At 43.2% G+C, this 16,998-nt stretch overlaps 1 protein-coding gene across 2 annotated transcripts in view; it reads right to left on the bottom strand.

The window, feature by feature from the left end:
* The window catches only part of Lcmt1 (leucine carboxyl methyltransferase 1), a 56,023-nt gene that overhangs the window by 36,431 nt on the left and 2,594 nt on the right, over positions 1 to 16,998 (bottom strand). For both annotated transcript variants that reach the window (XM_006230191.5, NM_199405.3), the window contains exons 2-3: positions 1,444 to 1,535; positions 331 to 452 (exon numbers count right to left, since the gene is read on the bottom strand). In XM_006230191.5, the coding sequence (XP_006230253.1) occupies positions 331 to 452; positions 1,444 to 1,535 (214 nt within the window). The remainder of the gene's footprint in view (positions 1 to 330; positions 453 to 1,443; positions 1,536 to 16,998) is intronic.

Below are 16,998 nucleotides of genomic sequence, written 5' to 3'. Positions count from 1 at the left end.
TTCCTCAAGGGTCATTCCTTTCAGGTACGTTCTACTTTTTTGAAACAGGTTATCTCATTGGCTTGGAAATCCCACAAGTAGTACAGGCTAACTGGCCCAAGAACTTCCAGGGATCACCCTATCTCTGACCCCAGCTCACTAGTGCTGGGATTGCAAGAGCAAACTACTATGCCCAGTTTTTTTCTATGGACCCTCGAGGCAGAACTCAGGTTTCTGTGCTTTACCAGCGGAGACAGCCCCCTCGTTAAATATATTTTAAACATTTTAAATTAGGTAATCCTCATCAAAAAATTAAGCTGGAGAAACTGTAGTAGGAGAACCTTTAATTACCTTTAATTTCCAGAAGGTGGTATCCATCCCAGCCCCAAGGTTGAGAATTTGACAACGGCATTCTGTCTTCCGGAGAAAAGCTTTAATAAGCTGACTGACACCATGAACACGAGCAAAATATCCTTGAAGAGAGTTTCAGAGAATCAAGCTGTCAGTCACTCAGGGACAGCACACATTATCCCTCAAAGCCATCAGAGAATCAGGTGCTGCAAGGGTTCCTGGCTCAGAAACACTCAGGAGATCTGCCTCAAGACTACAGGGAAGCCTGCCAAGTAAACTAGCATGGCCTTACCTCAGGATCCTTGGTATTCAAATCTCTCTGCATTGACCCACTTTTAGGGGCCAAGATCCCCCCTACATTACCCACAAATGAATTAAGATAACATGGTCAAGGGTTAGGGATTTAGCTCAGTGGTAGAGCGCTTGCCTAGCAAGTGCAAGGCCCTGGGTTCGGTCCCCAGCTCCAAAAAAAAAAGATAACATGGTCAGTTTTCACTGGGGCAAAAAGTAAGCCATGTTTCTGCCTTGATGAAATTACTTAAAAGCCTAACAGTTGCTACCAATCACTATAAAAAGGCACAAAAGTTTACCTTCACACAGGCAGACAGTTCACAGCAAAAGATGCATGATATTTTGTTCTGTTTGGTGTTTTAGATTTTTGAGATAGAATCTTATTGTGTAGCCTAGATGGATTTAAAAATCACAACTGTCCTGCCTGACCCTTCAGAGTACTGGAAATAGAGGCATGCCCCACCACACTTGGCTTATACAGAGGTCGTGTGCCTGCATGTGCGTGTCCCCACATTTTCAGTGCTAGAGACTGAGCCCCTGCACCTGTCTGTGCTAAGCAAGCACTCTTGGAATGAGCCGCATCTGCAGCCATCACAGGTCCTTATAAATGGGGAATTAGACTACAAAATTTCAGTAACATCATTTTCATCATTGAATTGAGATTAAAAAATTTATAGCATGCCATACTGGTGAGGATGCTGGGAACTAAGACCTTCCCTCTTCTTTGTAAAGAGCATACCCTGGAAGGCTCTCTAAGAATGCATCTGTAAACCTTCAGGGCCCCTGGGGTTGAGATGGTGGGGAGGGCAGACAGCCACTTACCTCTGTTAATTTCAGGGGCCTTCCTCTCTTTAGACTGCCTCACAAGATGTTCGATGTATGGATCATGCCAGTAGCCAATGCTCACCGCAAACCTGGAAAAGTTGAAAAGGTGTGTAGCAAGCATGGATTTTCCAGTCTTAGGGACCACTGTTGTGTTCCCAAGAACCAGATAAGGATCCAGAGGAAAACCAACAGCTTCAAAAGGCCAATATATGCGCATGGACTGCCTAACAGCCCTTTAGCAAGGCCCATCTAACATGTCCACTCACATGACACTGCCCGCACACCTCCCACTTCAATCACTCCTCACCTCCTCTTCACATTGCTAACTTCCTCTCCAGGACACCTGTGAGCATCTGTTCACTACATAAACACTAGGGCCACTCACACCAAGAGTTTATTAACTGTAACAGAAAGTTTCCTGACTGCTACCCCGAGTCTCCACACCTCAAACCTTTAATAACCAAGTCAAGATTTAGTGGGTGCATGGGGTTCATCTCCAAGCTACAGTTTAAAGCTCCTAGAAGCAGCAGACACTACATCTTTTCTTTGTATCTACCAATAAGACTTTTTCATTTGTTTTTGCTTTTGAGACTGAATTCGTCCTGCCCCAGCTGAGCTTACAATGTGTGCTACCACACTGAGTAACCAGGTTGACTCTGCCCTGCTATCGCAGGTGCCATTTTCTGTACAAGCTTGTCTCTCACTGATGTTTGCGTATGTGTGGATACCACGAGGAAGCACATGGGCTAAAGTAGTTAATGCAACATGTAAAATACTCACTGATTTGCCAGGCCTTGCTACATGTGTCTCCATAGCCCAAAGCAAACAGCACACTTATAATCTGACCACAGTTAGAGGTAGACCCAGTCCCAGGGGCACACACTTTTAATGCCAGAATAAAATTTGGGAGGCAGAGGCAGTTGGACCTCTGAGAGTTCAAGGCCAACCTGATCTACCTATAGAGTGAGCCAGGGCTATGTAGGGAAATCCTGTATCAGAAAGCAAAACATAAAACAAAACAAAACATCTCAGTGGAACCATTCTTATCTAAGGTACTACATTCAGTCCCAATACCACAAAATAGATAAATAAAAAAGTTAACAGTGTGATTTTCAATATGTGACTTGTTACTATCAAATTCAATTTGAACAGTATGGAAATCTTCATTTTTTAAATATAAAAAGGAGCTTAAAATAGAAAACACCGTGTATTACAAATAAGAAGCATGAAGAAGTCTTGAAATGTGTGTTGCCAGTCCTCGCTGTGGGTTTCTGACAGTTTTCATGGGAATCGTGTAGTGCCATCTAGTGGCAGAGGTGTATCTCAGCTGAAGCATAGTTCTTTCCCATCCTTAGCATGGGGAAGGGGAAGGGAATGTTCTCCTGGGAATCTAAACTCAGGACCTCACCAATTGACCAGACACAGCAGCCAGCTCAAGGGTTTTCAACACACCATAGAGGAGGAAGGAAAAGAAGACTTCATGAAGGAAGGAAGACAAGCATCAGAGTCTGGGATTCACGGGCCAGCCATCTGGGATTAAGTAAGTAAACTGGTGTACCAACTGGTCTGCAGTGACCAGAACCCATAAGATGGGAGGGAGCTTTTTATTTTTTTTTATTTTTATTTTTTTTTTTTATTTTTTCGGAGCTGGGGACCGAACCCAGGGTCTTGCGCTTCCTAGGCAAGTGCTCTACCACTGAGCTAAATCCCCAACCCCGGGAGGGAGCTTTTTAAAAGTGCCACTCTACTCTCTAAGGGTTCTTTCATCTGACTTGGATCAGAGGCATCAAAACACAGTTTCAAACAGCAATTCAGGTCTATGTTCCCTAGCCCTAGGTGTGTGAGTGAGTGTGTGTGTGTGTGTGTGTGTGTGTGTGTGTGTGTGTGTGTAGGGGGGTTGGGCAACTGCCCAGCCATGCCAACAAATGCCTACTGTGTCTATCTGCACAGGTGAAGGCAACCCTTACTGACAGAAACCACTGACACACAAAGGACAAACGGTATCTGACTCCAAAGGAATACAATGCAAAGACCTACGAAGCCTGACTATCAGATAAACCTAAAAAGCAAGGGCTCAACCAGGAGAAACAAAAGAGGAGAAGAAACAACCAGGAGAAGCCCATTACAAAGCACTTATACTGTCACAAAATAAAGAACTCTCAAAAATTAGGAAGAAATTCCTAGAGGTAAAAATGGATGAAAAAGCATATGGGGGCAACTCATAAAAGAAATATAACTAATTAATAAACATAAAAACTCAGCCTTACAACAATGATCAAAGGCAAAGGAGAAGCTTAAATAAAGCACCATTTCTCCTTTAAACTGGCACCAAAACTATTTCTGAGTAGAGCTTGGATTTGGAGGATGAGGAAGCAGGCACTCAAGCATTGCCTCCAGGCGGTGCATACTTGGTGAGCCTACAATCCCACTTTATCCTAACAGCCAAGAACGGCCACAGAGTTTTCCATAAGAACATGGAACATGACAAGTCCATGTGCAGGATGTCCCAACTTTGTTAGGAACTAACCCACAGGTACCAAAGATACCCCACTATTTACCAATCGCTTGAAATGCTATTAGCAGCAGTCGACTCCACACTACCCATGATGCTAAGCACCAACTCGGCTTGCTGGTTCTACTGTGTGCTCACTCGCTTTTGTGCGCTCTCTCTCTCTCTCTCTCTCTCTCTCTCTCTCTGTGTGTGTGTGTGTGTGTGTGTGGTGTGTGTGTGTGTGTGTGTGTGTGTGTGTGTGTGTGTGTTGACTGCAAAGACTGTTCTTAGTACCAAGCTTCCATCCTGGATGTGAACTGCATTCTGCTGGTGATCTCCAAGGCCTCTGACTGCCTCCAACTATAATTTTATTGCTGCTCTTTCTCGTTTTTCAGTTTGACTTTTACTGTCCATGGCCTGAGTGTTTCTTCTTCCTTTATGAAGGGGAAGCAGAAGCAGCCCCTTTCGGGTCATAGGCTGCCCCTAACTACCATTTACTGAGGTCTGAGTGCACTTGCCCACCTGACTTATTGAAGCATGCAAGAAACTACACACCTTGGGAGACCAAGGATGGAATTAAAGGAGGAAAAGGAAAAGCTAAGTGAGTACCTGTGTTCTCCTCTCTGCTTCCTGGTCTGCCATGGACAGAACATTTTGCCTCTACCACACGCTCCTGCCACCATGATGTTCCTGCTCAAGCCTCTGGAGCAAAGAAATAATGGACTGACTGTACCCTCCTAACACTGGGAGCGGAAAGAGATCTTTCCTCCCTTAAGTTATCTACACTAGGCAATCTGGTCACAGCAATGGAAAAGGAGTCCATGCACTGTTGAAAGCAGTCACTGAACACTGAGAAATGGTACCAACATTCACAGCAGGGTGCAACAGCAAGACTTCAACCAGACGATCCCTTGGTACCATGTCTCCAGCTTAGCAAACCATGAGCCAATACTTCATAAAATGCTAAGACACCATGATGGTCTATCTCCATTGCCAATTTGATAAAATCAACATTGAAGCAAATCTCTGGGCCCATCTGTAAAGGAGTTTCTAGACTGGGTTAACTGATACACGGGCAGCACAATTCTGTGCCTGGAGTTTTAAGTTGAATAAAGAAGTGAGCTAAGCACCAGTGGTCATCTCTCTCTGCTGCCTGCCCAACTGATGTACAAAGGACTCATTTCCCTCTATGCCACTGTTCATTACACTTCTACAGTAAGCTTTATAACTAATGTTAGTGTAAAACACCAAGCACTGCAAGTTTTCCAATTTTGATCTTTTCAAAACACTGGTTCTTTTTTTCCAGATCCTTTATATTTCCATATGTATTTTAGAATGAGCTTGTTATTTCTTCATTAAAAGAAAAGATGGACTGGATTTAGGCTAGAGCACAATGACTCTATATATCAACCTGAACAGAAATCTATTTTTGTTTTACTCTGTTTCTGAGGCAGGGTCCCGGGCTAGCCCTAAACTCACTATATAGCTAAATATGGCCTTTTAAACTCTTGATTTCCCTGCTTCCACTTCAGACATGCTGTGATTACAGGTTTGCACAGCCCGGTACTTGGCTCAGATATCTTAGGAATACCCTACCTCCAATGTGAGAAAGTCCATCTCCATTTAAATCTTTAATCTCGCTAAGCAAAGCAGGTTTCTGTGTGGAGAAGTTTTATATCTCTTATTAGATTTATTCCTATCATGTATAGTTTATCTTTTGTCCTATCACGAATGATATTTCAGTATTTTATTTCCCTGTGCATGTAGACCATGTTTGCCTGACAAAAGATTCACCTAGAATATATAATGACCACCAACAAATGGGCAGTATAAATAAAGACAGGCAAAAGATTTTAACACACTAGATAAAGAGGACGTAGAAACAGCAAGGAATGCATGAAAACGCTTTTGATTGCCATTAGTCACCAGCGAAGTGTAATTTAAAACCATAATGAGTCCTCTTTTTCCAGCTGGAACCATGGAGGCTGTACCAGAGAAAAGAAGGTTGCCGGCGCACCAGGAACCCTTAAGAAGAAAAAGGTTCCCACTGAGCCAGAAACCCTTAAGAAAAAGCGAAGGAATTTCGCAGAGTTGAAGGTGAGGTACCTGAGGAAGAAGTTTGCCCTGAAGCTCTGTGAAAGGCAAGGAGGAAGCTCATCGATGAGAAGGCAAAGCACTATCACAAGGAGTGCAGACAGATGTACCGGACTGAGATTCGCATGGCTAGGACAGCAAGGAGAGCTGGGAATGTCTATGCGCCCGCAGAACCAAAATTGACCTTTGTCAACGGAATCAATGGAGCAAGCCCAAAGGTGCTCGAGGTGTTGCAGCTCCACGGGCAGTACCTTAGTTCATCCGTCTAATATCTGTTTATCTGGCCTTCCCTGTTGCCAGCATCTCTACCTTCTACAAAGTGAGTTGTCTTTTTCTTTATTCCACCTCCTGGGGAAGATAGTTTGAAGGGCCATAGAAAGTTATTTGCTTCCTTGAAGCGTTTCCCAACTGTATAGATCTTATGAATTAGATCCTCTATGCAGATAATGTCAACTTTACCGAGAGATCGAGAAATCAAGGAATTATCTGTCAAGGCAATCCGCTTTTTATTTTTTTTTCTTTTTTTCGGAGCTGAGAACCGAACCCAGGGCCTTGCGCTACTAGGCAAGCGCTCTACCACTGAGCTAAATCCCCAACCCCTGCAATGCGCTTTTTATTGATTTTGCCATAGCCTTGCTTGTAGATGAGCTCATTTACTGACTTCAGGTTGGGGTACCCCCATGCAATGTACGGTTCCACAGTCCTCAGCACGTTAATTGAAGACTTGTTGAGCGTAACAAAGGTGCCATTGAGGATATTAGACGGATGAACTAAGGTACTGCCCGTGGTATTTTTATAATCCGGTCAGTTAATAAACAGTCACAGCTTGGCAAATTGAAAAAAAAAACCATAATAAGATGGCATTTTGCATACTCTGGCAATGCCACATGTGACAGAGGTCTAGAGAGACTGGAGTTCTGGTGCATCACTGGAAGGACTTTCAAACACACACACCAGGAGGGAAACCAGTGTGCTGGTTGAAGATGAGCCCACCTGTGACTGAGTTTGACCACTGTATTGAATCGATGATTAACTGAGTCAGCAATAATGCAATAGCGTGGCATGAAGAAGAGAAATAAAAGCACTTCCCCTGGCAGTAATTAATGGAGTCCAGGTTTGAATTCCCTACTTGTGTTCCCTGTGTCTTCTGTCCTGTGCCCTGAAAGCTGTCTTGTAAATCTGACCTTGTATCTGTGTGTTCTACATGTTACCTGTGTCTTTGTGTGTGTGTGTATTTGTGTCTATGTGTCTGTCCCCCACAAACAGCACAGAAAGCATCACATGAGGAAGGAATGGGATACTTGACAGAAATCTTTAACAAAGTGTTACAAGAAGTTAAGTCACTGGCTCCAACTGATCCCACCTGACCAGATAACAAACATTGTTATCAACCATAAATGGCGCTTTCAACCTTTCTGCAGATCTTGGGGAACTGCTTTCAACCTGTGTCTGCTGCTCTCAGCTAATGACTCACGTGCACTACCTGAGTAGGAGGAACGGAAGGGTACATAACTGAAAACTGCAGCTGACTTCATGGGAATCTATGGCAAGTAAGGCTGATTGTTACATTGTTCTCCTAAAGGCAGGTTAGGCAAGCAGTCTGAGTACACAGTAGGCTATCAGTCTTAAGTGACCTCAAAGTGTATTATTAACTCTGACTGTGAGGTCTAGCAAAAGTTTCAGTCTCTTAGAACGTAAGAGATATTTTCAGAATATTGCATTGCTACCACTCGGCAACTACAAAAAAGAACCCGAGAAAAATAAAAGAGAAAAAAGCGATGCTGACCAAAGCCTATTTCCAATGGCCAGTACAGGACCGAGAACGGGTAAATGAACAAATCAGACCACAGATACAGGACTGGACAGCTTCTGACCAAACATCCAGCCAAGCTCCTGAGCCTGCTTGCTGACTACACCTCACCCATCTGCAGGATAACCGTAACCTACCTTACGTTATCTGAGGCAGCTAAAAGAAGTTACTGTTTGTTCCAGTCAACGCCTGAACAGGGCCCTGTCTGCCTCCCAGCTGCTAGGGGAGGGCAAGAGCCTAACTTCACAAACACCAGTTAGCATTACCCAGGAGATTTTATATGAGCCAATCTTGCCTTCAAAGGGTTTGTGGGTTTTCAACACCCTAACCCCATTGAGCACCAGGACACTTCCATTTTTTCATTCTTCCTTGAAACACGCAGCCTGTCATTTCTATTGAACAAGAAGTTCAGTTCAGTTTACAATGGGCTGAGTTGGAACGAACTGCAGGAGCTTTACTGATTAAAATCTACTTTATTATCTGGGTCTGTATATCTTTGTTGATATGTACATGAATAAACCTCAGACAACATACTGGATATAAAAAAATGCTGGAACAAACCTTTAAGCCCAGGACTCTCAAGTTCAAGGTCAGCCTGATCTATAGAGTAAGTTCCAGAAAGCCAGGGCTAAACGGTGAAACCCTATGTCAAAGCAGAAAAAAAAATAAAGAGTATGTACAATATGATTCACTAAAGAATGTACAAAACCAGCCAAATCTAGAGCTGGGGATATAGCTCTTATCTCTCTAATGGTGGCCCGGGCCTTAAATCCAGCATTCGGGAGGCTGAAGCAGATGGATTTCTGTGAGTTTGAGGTCAGCATGGTCTATATAGAAAGCTCCAGGACAATATGGCTACCTGGAAAGACCCTGTTTCAAACAACAAAAACAAAGAAGTCTATTCAGTAGGCTTCCCCCAGAGGAGACTGTCCCTAGATGAAAGGGGGCCCAAGGCAAACATCTTCTGTCAGTGTCTGCTTTCACTTTTCTTTCCCAAAGCACAGCCAATCAAAGGAACTAGGAGAATTCTATAAACTTCCCTCATCCTAAGAAACAAGGGATGGGACCAAGAATAAAAGACAATTATGTAACTTTTTTTTCTTTTTCTTTTTTTAAAATTTTTATTGGTTATTTTATTTATTTACATTTCAAACGTTATCTTCCTTCCCAGTTTCTTCTCCAAGAACCCCCATCCCACCTCCCTTGCCTCCACAAGGGTGCTCCCCCACTCACACACCCAGGCCACTCCCACCCCACGGCCCTAGCATTCCCCTACACTGGGGCATTGAGCCTTCACAGGACCAAGGGCCTCCCCTCCCTTTGATGCCAGACAATGCTATCCTCTGCTACATATGCAGCTGGAGCCATCGGTCCCTCCATATGTACTCTTTGGTTGGTGGTTTAGTCCCTGGGAGCTCTGGGGGTCTGGTTGGTTGATATTGTTGTTCTTCCTATGGAAGTCAATGATTTCAGTCATCAAAATGAACAAAAGCAACTTCAGCTGCAAAACGAGGTGTACACAGCACTGCTGCACTACAGCACATGTAAGGTTGAGTTCATAGCTCAAAGTGTGCTTACATCATCGGCACCGTAAGTACAGAGGGGTAGAGTCAGCCTGAACCCTTATAACTTTATAATGTAACCTTATTGCAAAACACAGAAACAAAGCCTACAAACAAGCCATCTCCCAGCTACATAATATGACTTTAATAGCAACACTAGAACAGCTTTAATATAGGTAAAAGAAAACGTACAGTAGAGTCTCCATAGCCTCTGAAGAGAATGAGGCAGATGGCTGTGAAGCCACAGGGACAAAGTGTCCACTTTAAGGGAGGGAATGCTCACCACTGTCCTATTAAACTTTTGGAGCTGGAGAGATGGCTGAGTGGTTAAGAGCACTGGCTTCAAGAGGACCTGGTTTCAATTCCTAGTACCCACATGGCAGCTCACAACTGTCTATAATTCCAGGTCCAGGTCAAGGGGATCCGCATACAGATACACATGCAGACAAAACACCAATGCATGTAAAATAAAAATAAATAAGTCATTAAAAAATTTAAAACTTAAAGAAGAAATATTTTTCTTTTTTCTTTTAAAAAAGGAAAGAAAGAATTACGCTTTGGAATCAATGAAATAGCTCAACAGCTAAAGGTGCTCACTGACAAGTGTTTACATCTTGAGTTCAATCCCCAAGCAGAAAGGGAACTGATTCCACAGATCATCCTAGGTATTCAACTGTAACAATGCATGAATGCATGTATACAAACAAACAAACAAATAAATGTAATTTTTTTTTAAAAAGGAAGTAGGTCAGTCGAGGTGCAAAAGAAGGCCTGGAGAGATGTGCATGAGTTCCCAGAGAAGCAGGAAGGTAATAAACTTGAAGCCACCTGGGAGACAGAGAAATAAACAAATCGGAAACAGGAAGGAAGGAGAAAGGGGAGGGAAGGAAAGAAAGTGGTGCGTAGGTAGGCAGGAACATGGCGTAATTTTCTTCATTTATAGGCAAGTTTAGAAGCTTATTTATCTTCACTAGAATGGTCTACTTCTACAATAGTGTATTTTCTCTTGAAATGGAAAGTAGTACCAGGTTGGAAAATATTTTAGATCAAAATCTCCACCTTGCTCTCTGGTGCACAGGTCTGAAGATGTAATCAATACACCAGAAAGCCCTCAGAGCAAATCTAACTTTGCCTTGAGGTGACCATATGGCCTGCTCCTGTGTCACTCGTGTTGAGAAATCATTACGTTCTATAATAGCCCAAAGGAATGTCAGTCTTGGTCCAGGTCTGGTTTCTGTAACGCACTGACCGCTCACACCAGTAAACCCGGACTTCATGTATCAGGAAATATAATCCTTAACACCACTTGGATTCAGTTCTCATTTGACAAATGCTCACTTTGTGTCTGCGACATACATCCCTACTCTGTGTTGAATCATTCTCTTGGAAGATACAACAAACATTAAACAATTGAGTTTTTGAATTATGTAAGAGCTGCTGACCACAAGGAAAACACTTGGGTGCTAGACAATTAACAGAGGGGTTGTGGGTATGGGGAACAGATCAAGTACTGAGTAAATGTGTCTGTTGATATAGGCACAGCCATGCCATGCACCTTAATGCCTCAGATCCATGGTAATGGCAAGGCCTTCACCAGGTCAGGCTCAGAGTAAGGCAAAGCCTTCTCCTAGTCCAAGAACCTACTATATACAGGCTCTTCTCCCTCTCAATCACTATAAAACAAGTTCAGCAGGCTTGGGAACATTTCCACTCTACTTTCTGCCTGGGATACTGTTTTCTCAGATGGCTCCAGGGCACACTCCCTCAACTTCTGCAAGTGTTTGCTGTAGATGTATTTCTCAGTTAGACCTTCTCTGATCTTTCCCCCTTGAGATCACATCTGGCTTGCTTCCTGTCTAGTTTCTAAGAGCTTCATTTGATCTGTCTATATCTGTAGTCAAGAATACCACTTCCATAAACGAAGCAGACACTCACTAAAGAATTCTGCGTGACCGAAAGCACAATTCTAAACTGACGAAAGGGACCAGCATGTTTGATGACTCTGAGGAAGGAGAGCTAAGAGGAAGGATCAAGTAGGGTAGGGTGAAGTGATGTTGGGGACCTGTATCAGAACAAACAGGACACTACAAAACTGGGTAAGGCCATTGTCAACAGGAAGCCATTAAGCCATGGAGAGGCACAATTCAGACAGCCTTTTACAACTTCTGGCTTCACTATGACTTATGGATTAGAAGAAAGAATGACTAAGGAAGCCCAGGAGGCAGAGAGGAGTGCCTTAACTCTGATCATACCTAACCTTGTCTTGCACTGAGAAACCAGGAGCTGAGGTGGAAGGAAGTAGATTCCAGAAATACTTTGAGAGGAAGAACAATGGATCTAGGTAACAGACCATATAAGTGGAAGACTCATATCTCTGTTTTACCTGTGACCTATGACCAATGGAGTAGGAGCAGGAGAAGAAGAACATGTCAGAGTAATCTTTAGCAGGATAGGTTAGCAGTAAAGCATCTGAGGCCATTCTGAGATATCTGAGTGGATATCTAATGGTGAGTGGTCAGATCATAAAAAGGCACAGTGGGTCAAACATCACATTGTATGTAGATTTGTACCTGTGGCTAATAGGATCTAGAAGATTTTCAAGTGACAGGATAAAGTGACCCTGAGCAGAATAAGGATGTATATTAACAGACTGAGTGAGGGGGGAGAAGAACAGGGTTGGGGCAGAGAGAGAAAGCACCCTTTGCTACTACCCATCTCCTGAACAGCTAGTAGAGGAGCACTGCCAGACCATGTCAGCCCACCACTTACATCCCTGAGGACGACACCATCTTCTGTGGGTCTTGCCATCATCCCTCTGCAGAATTCTCTCCTGCTGCCCAGTGCCCACCTCTGTCAAGTTCCCCTAACATACTGCCCTGCCTCTGTCAATGTTTCTAGTCATGTTTGGCAGCCTCTGTGCATGTTGTAAAAATTCACTCTTCCACTGTGCACGGAAAGCAAGCTGAGCCTCTAGGTCCTGGCTAGTTAGCATGAACTAGGCCTTCATCTGAGAGCAGTTAGCTTGGAACCCACAGTGAGGCCATGCTGTTTTCGTGCTGGACATAAACAATCTTGCAGAACACTAGGATAAAGCATTGTGCAAGAATGACAAGTGATGCAGATTATATGCCCTGATGAATTCTAAACAGATTTAAAACAAGATCACTGTCTTGGTTTGCTTTCTATCTGTGTGATAAAACACCATGACTAAAACAACTTAGGTAGAGAGATTTATTTGACTTACATGTCCTATTCACAGTCTATCATGAAAGGTACCCAGGGCAGGAAGCCCTGGAGGAACGCTGCTTACTGGCTTGCTCCCCATGGCTCGCTCAGCCTGCTTTCTTATACAACCCAGGACCACCTGCCCCAGGGTGGTACTGTCACCTGCCCACAGTGGCCAGGGTCCTCCCATATCAATCTTTAATCCAGAAAATGCTCCACAGACTTGTCTGCAAGCCAATCTCACAGAGACATTTTCTCATTTGAAGTTCTCTCTTCCCAGATGACCTGAGCTTGTGTCAAACTGACAAACACTAAGTAGCACAGGCATTGTGTCACCCACAAAGATACCAAGCACCCTGTCTCCCAGCTGACAAGTGGCTGGGTTTCTAGTACCCTTCCAATCCTTCTCCAGACAAACACTCTAACACCCGGAATGTGCCTCCCCAACAGAGCTGCCTGGCCTCGGCTATTAGCATTTGGTCCACAGCACATCTGCTTCCTGGACCCTCCTACAAACAAAGAGATGAAGCACACATTCTAAGAAGTATTTTATACTCCTCTTACTGAGAGACTACAACTGTCAAACTCATCTTCTTTAGCTGTAAGTGCGTTCTACAGGACAAAAGACAAACATCCTACAGGAAAAAATTGATAAGGCTCTTAGAGGAACATGAATGTGGCTCCAATTGAAGGCTTCTGTGCCCTCTGTCAAGCAGTTTACTGGACAGAAACAGAAGTCAAGTTTGGAAGTAGATAAAGTATGAAATGTAGTCCCAGATGCTCACAGAATGAGAGACATGAGGACAGGAGTTCAAGGCCTGTCTAGGCTACACAATAAAACCTTATGTTAAAAACAAACTAACCAGGGACTGGAGAGCTGGCTCAGTGGTTAAGAGCACTGACTGCTCTTCCAGAGGTCCTGAGTTCAAATCCCAGCAACATGGTGGCTCACAACCATCTATAATGAGATCAGATGCCCTCTTCTGATGTGTCTGAAGACAGCTACAGTGTACTTACATATAAATAAATCTTTAAAAACAAACAAGCTAGGCAATGGCTTAGCAGGTAAAGTGCTCTGATGAACAATCATGAGGACCTGAATTTTAACCCAAGGACCCAGGACATATAAAAGCCTACCATGAGTACCTATAATCCCAGTAGGATTATCCCTAGGAAACAAAGCAATTCCTCTGCGTGCAAAGTAGATGACCTGAGTTTAGATTCCCCAACATTCATGTAAAAAGCCAGAAACTATGTAACTGCAACCCCAGTTTTGAGAGAAGGTTAAGGTAAATAGACCCCTGGAGCTCACTGGCCAGAGAATCTAGCTCAATCTGTGAGTTTTGAACTCAGTGAGAAACTCTTCCTTAAAAAAAAAAAAAAAAAAAAAGGTGGAGTACAATTGCTGAAGACACTTGATATCAAACTCTGATGTCCACATGCACATATATGCACCAGTATATGTGTATATGCATGCATGTGCACAGACATATACACAAACAGAATTTTTTTTAAGAGTAAGAATGAGATATCCAGAGAAGCAGTTAGGGGTACAGACCAGGCCGGCAGACACAAATTCACAGGAGTATTAAGTTGCCCTACTATGTGTTCTACCACAAATATTCCAGGAGGAAATAGAAACTAGAAATTGTGCCATTTCTCTGAGATCCACCTTATCCTTCTGGACCACACCTTCTTGCTATTGTCTCCTTCTGGCTACTCACCTAATTCACCAAAGAGGTCTACTAAGACCAAAGGACAAGAGAGATAGGGCACTGCCAACTCAATTGCTGAATGATGGACTATGAACTCTACGCTCTGACTTGAGTCCTGAGGAAAGTCGACTGAGTTCTAATAACGATTAAAGCAACTGCAAAGGAGGAAGATAGTTATGCACCTAGACGGAGACTCAGGGTACTATGGTGGGAAAGGGTGGTCACAAAGGAATGAGGGTATATAGGCAAACTGGGTGCTTATAGGATGCAGAGCTCACCCAGAGGCTATGTCAAGAATTAAGGAGGGTGCTCATTAATTAATTTTAGATTGGCAGACAATCTAAAATTGCAATGCCACAGAGGTTAGCCAGTCTTTGTGTAAGGATGATACAAAAATTTTAAAGTGTTCCAGACCCTGCATCAGTTCCTACAAAGGTTGTCTACCAAAAGCCAGCTGTGGGATTTGGAAGGTTATCTAAGGTGCATGCATAGAAAGAAAGAAATAAGGAAGACTAGAAGAGGTGAAGCATACACACAAGTCTTCAAGGACCTGATTAACTCAGAAAGGGTAAACAACAGCCACTGGGCAAAGAATACTGCTAGATATAATGAACCTCAAAAAAAATGGAAAGAGGAAAAACAGCTGGAAAAATGCACATCTCAAACACCTGATCCTTCGGGATACTACAGATGAGAAACAAGACTTCAAGAAAAGGACATCTGCAGGGAAGCATCAACGTTCATTGACAGGGAAGAAAGGGATGGTTACAAGGAGACTGATGAACTGGAGGGAGGTACTGAATATGGGGCATTCCTTTGAGAGGACACAGTACAGGTATGGTGGACCTGGGTCACTGGTAAACAACCAACAGAGTGGCCTGGCACAGCATGATGAGCAGAATGAGAAGACAAGGAGAGTCTGTGAGTCTCATTCATGCTGCTATAACAAAATAACGGGGCTTACTACCTTAAAAAGCAAAGAGGTTCATCTGGCAAATGATTCTGCTAACTAGAAGTTCAAACAGCAAGGCACCAACTGGGTAAGATGCCCTGACTGTGTCATATCAGAGTGTAAAAGTGGATGGGAGAGAAGACATATAAAAAAGGGGAGCAAGAGAGCTTTTCTTCACAGCCTTCTCTCACAACAATCAACCAAGTATCAAAGAATGAAAATTCCCTCCTCCAAGAAATACAATATCCAGGGTTGTAGAGATGGCTCAATAATTAAAAGCATTTGCTATGCAAGTGTGATCTCAGCACACACACAAAGCCAAGCCTAGTCTTGCACACACCTGTAATTCCAGTGTGGGGTAGGTGAACTGATAAGACATGCAGGTTGTAAACCTAGTTGAAAAATGAGAGCTCCAGGTTCTGCAAATCTTGCCTCAAAAGAACAAGGCATAATAAAGGACACATCCTTTTTCAGCTGCTAATTGAGTGTGCCCAGGATCATGTACACACACACACACACACACACACACACACACACACCTTACCAACACACAGATATTAATACATATATACACCAAAAAAGGAAAAGAAAACAAAGAAATATTTTAAACCTTTTGAAAGGCCTCAACGGTTTTCAAAGGCACCATCTCCCAACAGTGACACATCAGGAACCAAGAAAATACAAACCTGATATATCAAAAGAGGCCATGATTCTGATGGCTTGATGACCTCAGGGGTGAGAGTGGCAATAATAACCAGTTTGAAGCATCTGCTACAGCCACTGCTGAAAACACTCCACACTCAACCCTCACCACAACCTCCAACACGGACAACCTCATCACTGTTCCAGGGCTCTACCAAAGGAGGGGGCAAACAACACACAGTGACAGAACTGTGGGTGCCCTGGGAGCCAACTGACTTTTTTAAATGTTGTCTTATAGATTTGATGTGGTAATTCAGGGTGTCAAGAACCAGCCAGACCCATGGCCACTACATGGTCAGCAACTTCAACCAAATAATGCTCTGATGGGAAGGAAATCCAAACTATTACTAGTAAATTGACAACTTCATTTTGTAGGAATCCTTAGTAACAACTTTGCACCAATTATCACACTTAATCCTCACATACAAAAGGTATGCTTAACTTTATTATTCCCATTTTATATGAGCACACTGTAGCTGTCTTCAGACACACCAGAAGAGGACATCGGATCTCATTACAGATGGTTGTAAGCCACCATGTGGTTGCTGGGATTTGAACTCAGGACCTCTGGAAGAGCAGTCAGTGCTCTTAACCACTGAGCCATCTCTCCAGCCCATTATTCCCATTTTAAAAGAAGAAAGGGAAGAAGACTTTGGCACAGGAGAATAATTTGTTCATATGCCCCACAAGCAAGCATCTAGTGACATCACAACTTCTGATGAGATTGAAAAGTTTTATGTGATACAGTGAAGATGTTGGTCTCACAGGTAAGACAGCTTAGGAAAAAGGTATTTGCAACCAAGTGTAATGATCTAAGTTTAATACCCAGGACCAACAGGGTAAAAGGAGAGAAATGACCCATCCTATGCTGTCTGCTGACACACATATACAAAGGGGATAAATGTGATTTGAAAAAAATTTGTTCAAGGATGCTGATTACAGTATCATAGAAACCAAGAGATACCGAATCCTCAATATAGCTTAACGATTAATTTATGGGG

The sequence above is a fragment of the Rattus norvegicus genome, chromosome 1 (assembly GCF_036323735.1).
Source record: "Rattus norvegicus strain BN/NHsdMcwi chromosome 1, GRCr8, whole genome shotgun sequence".
Lineage (NCBI taxonomy): Eukaryota > Metazoa > Chordata > Mammalia > Rodentia > Muridae > Rattus > Rattus norvegicus.
This window is presented reverse-complemented; position numbering and strand designations above follow the sequence as displayed.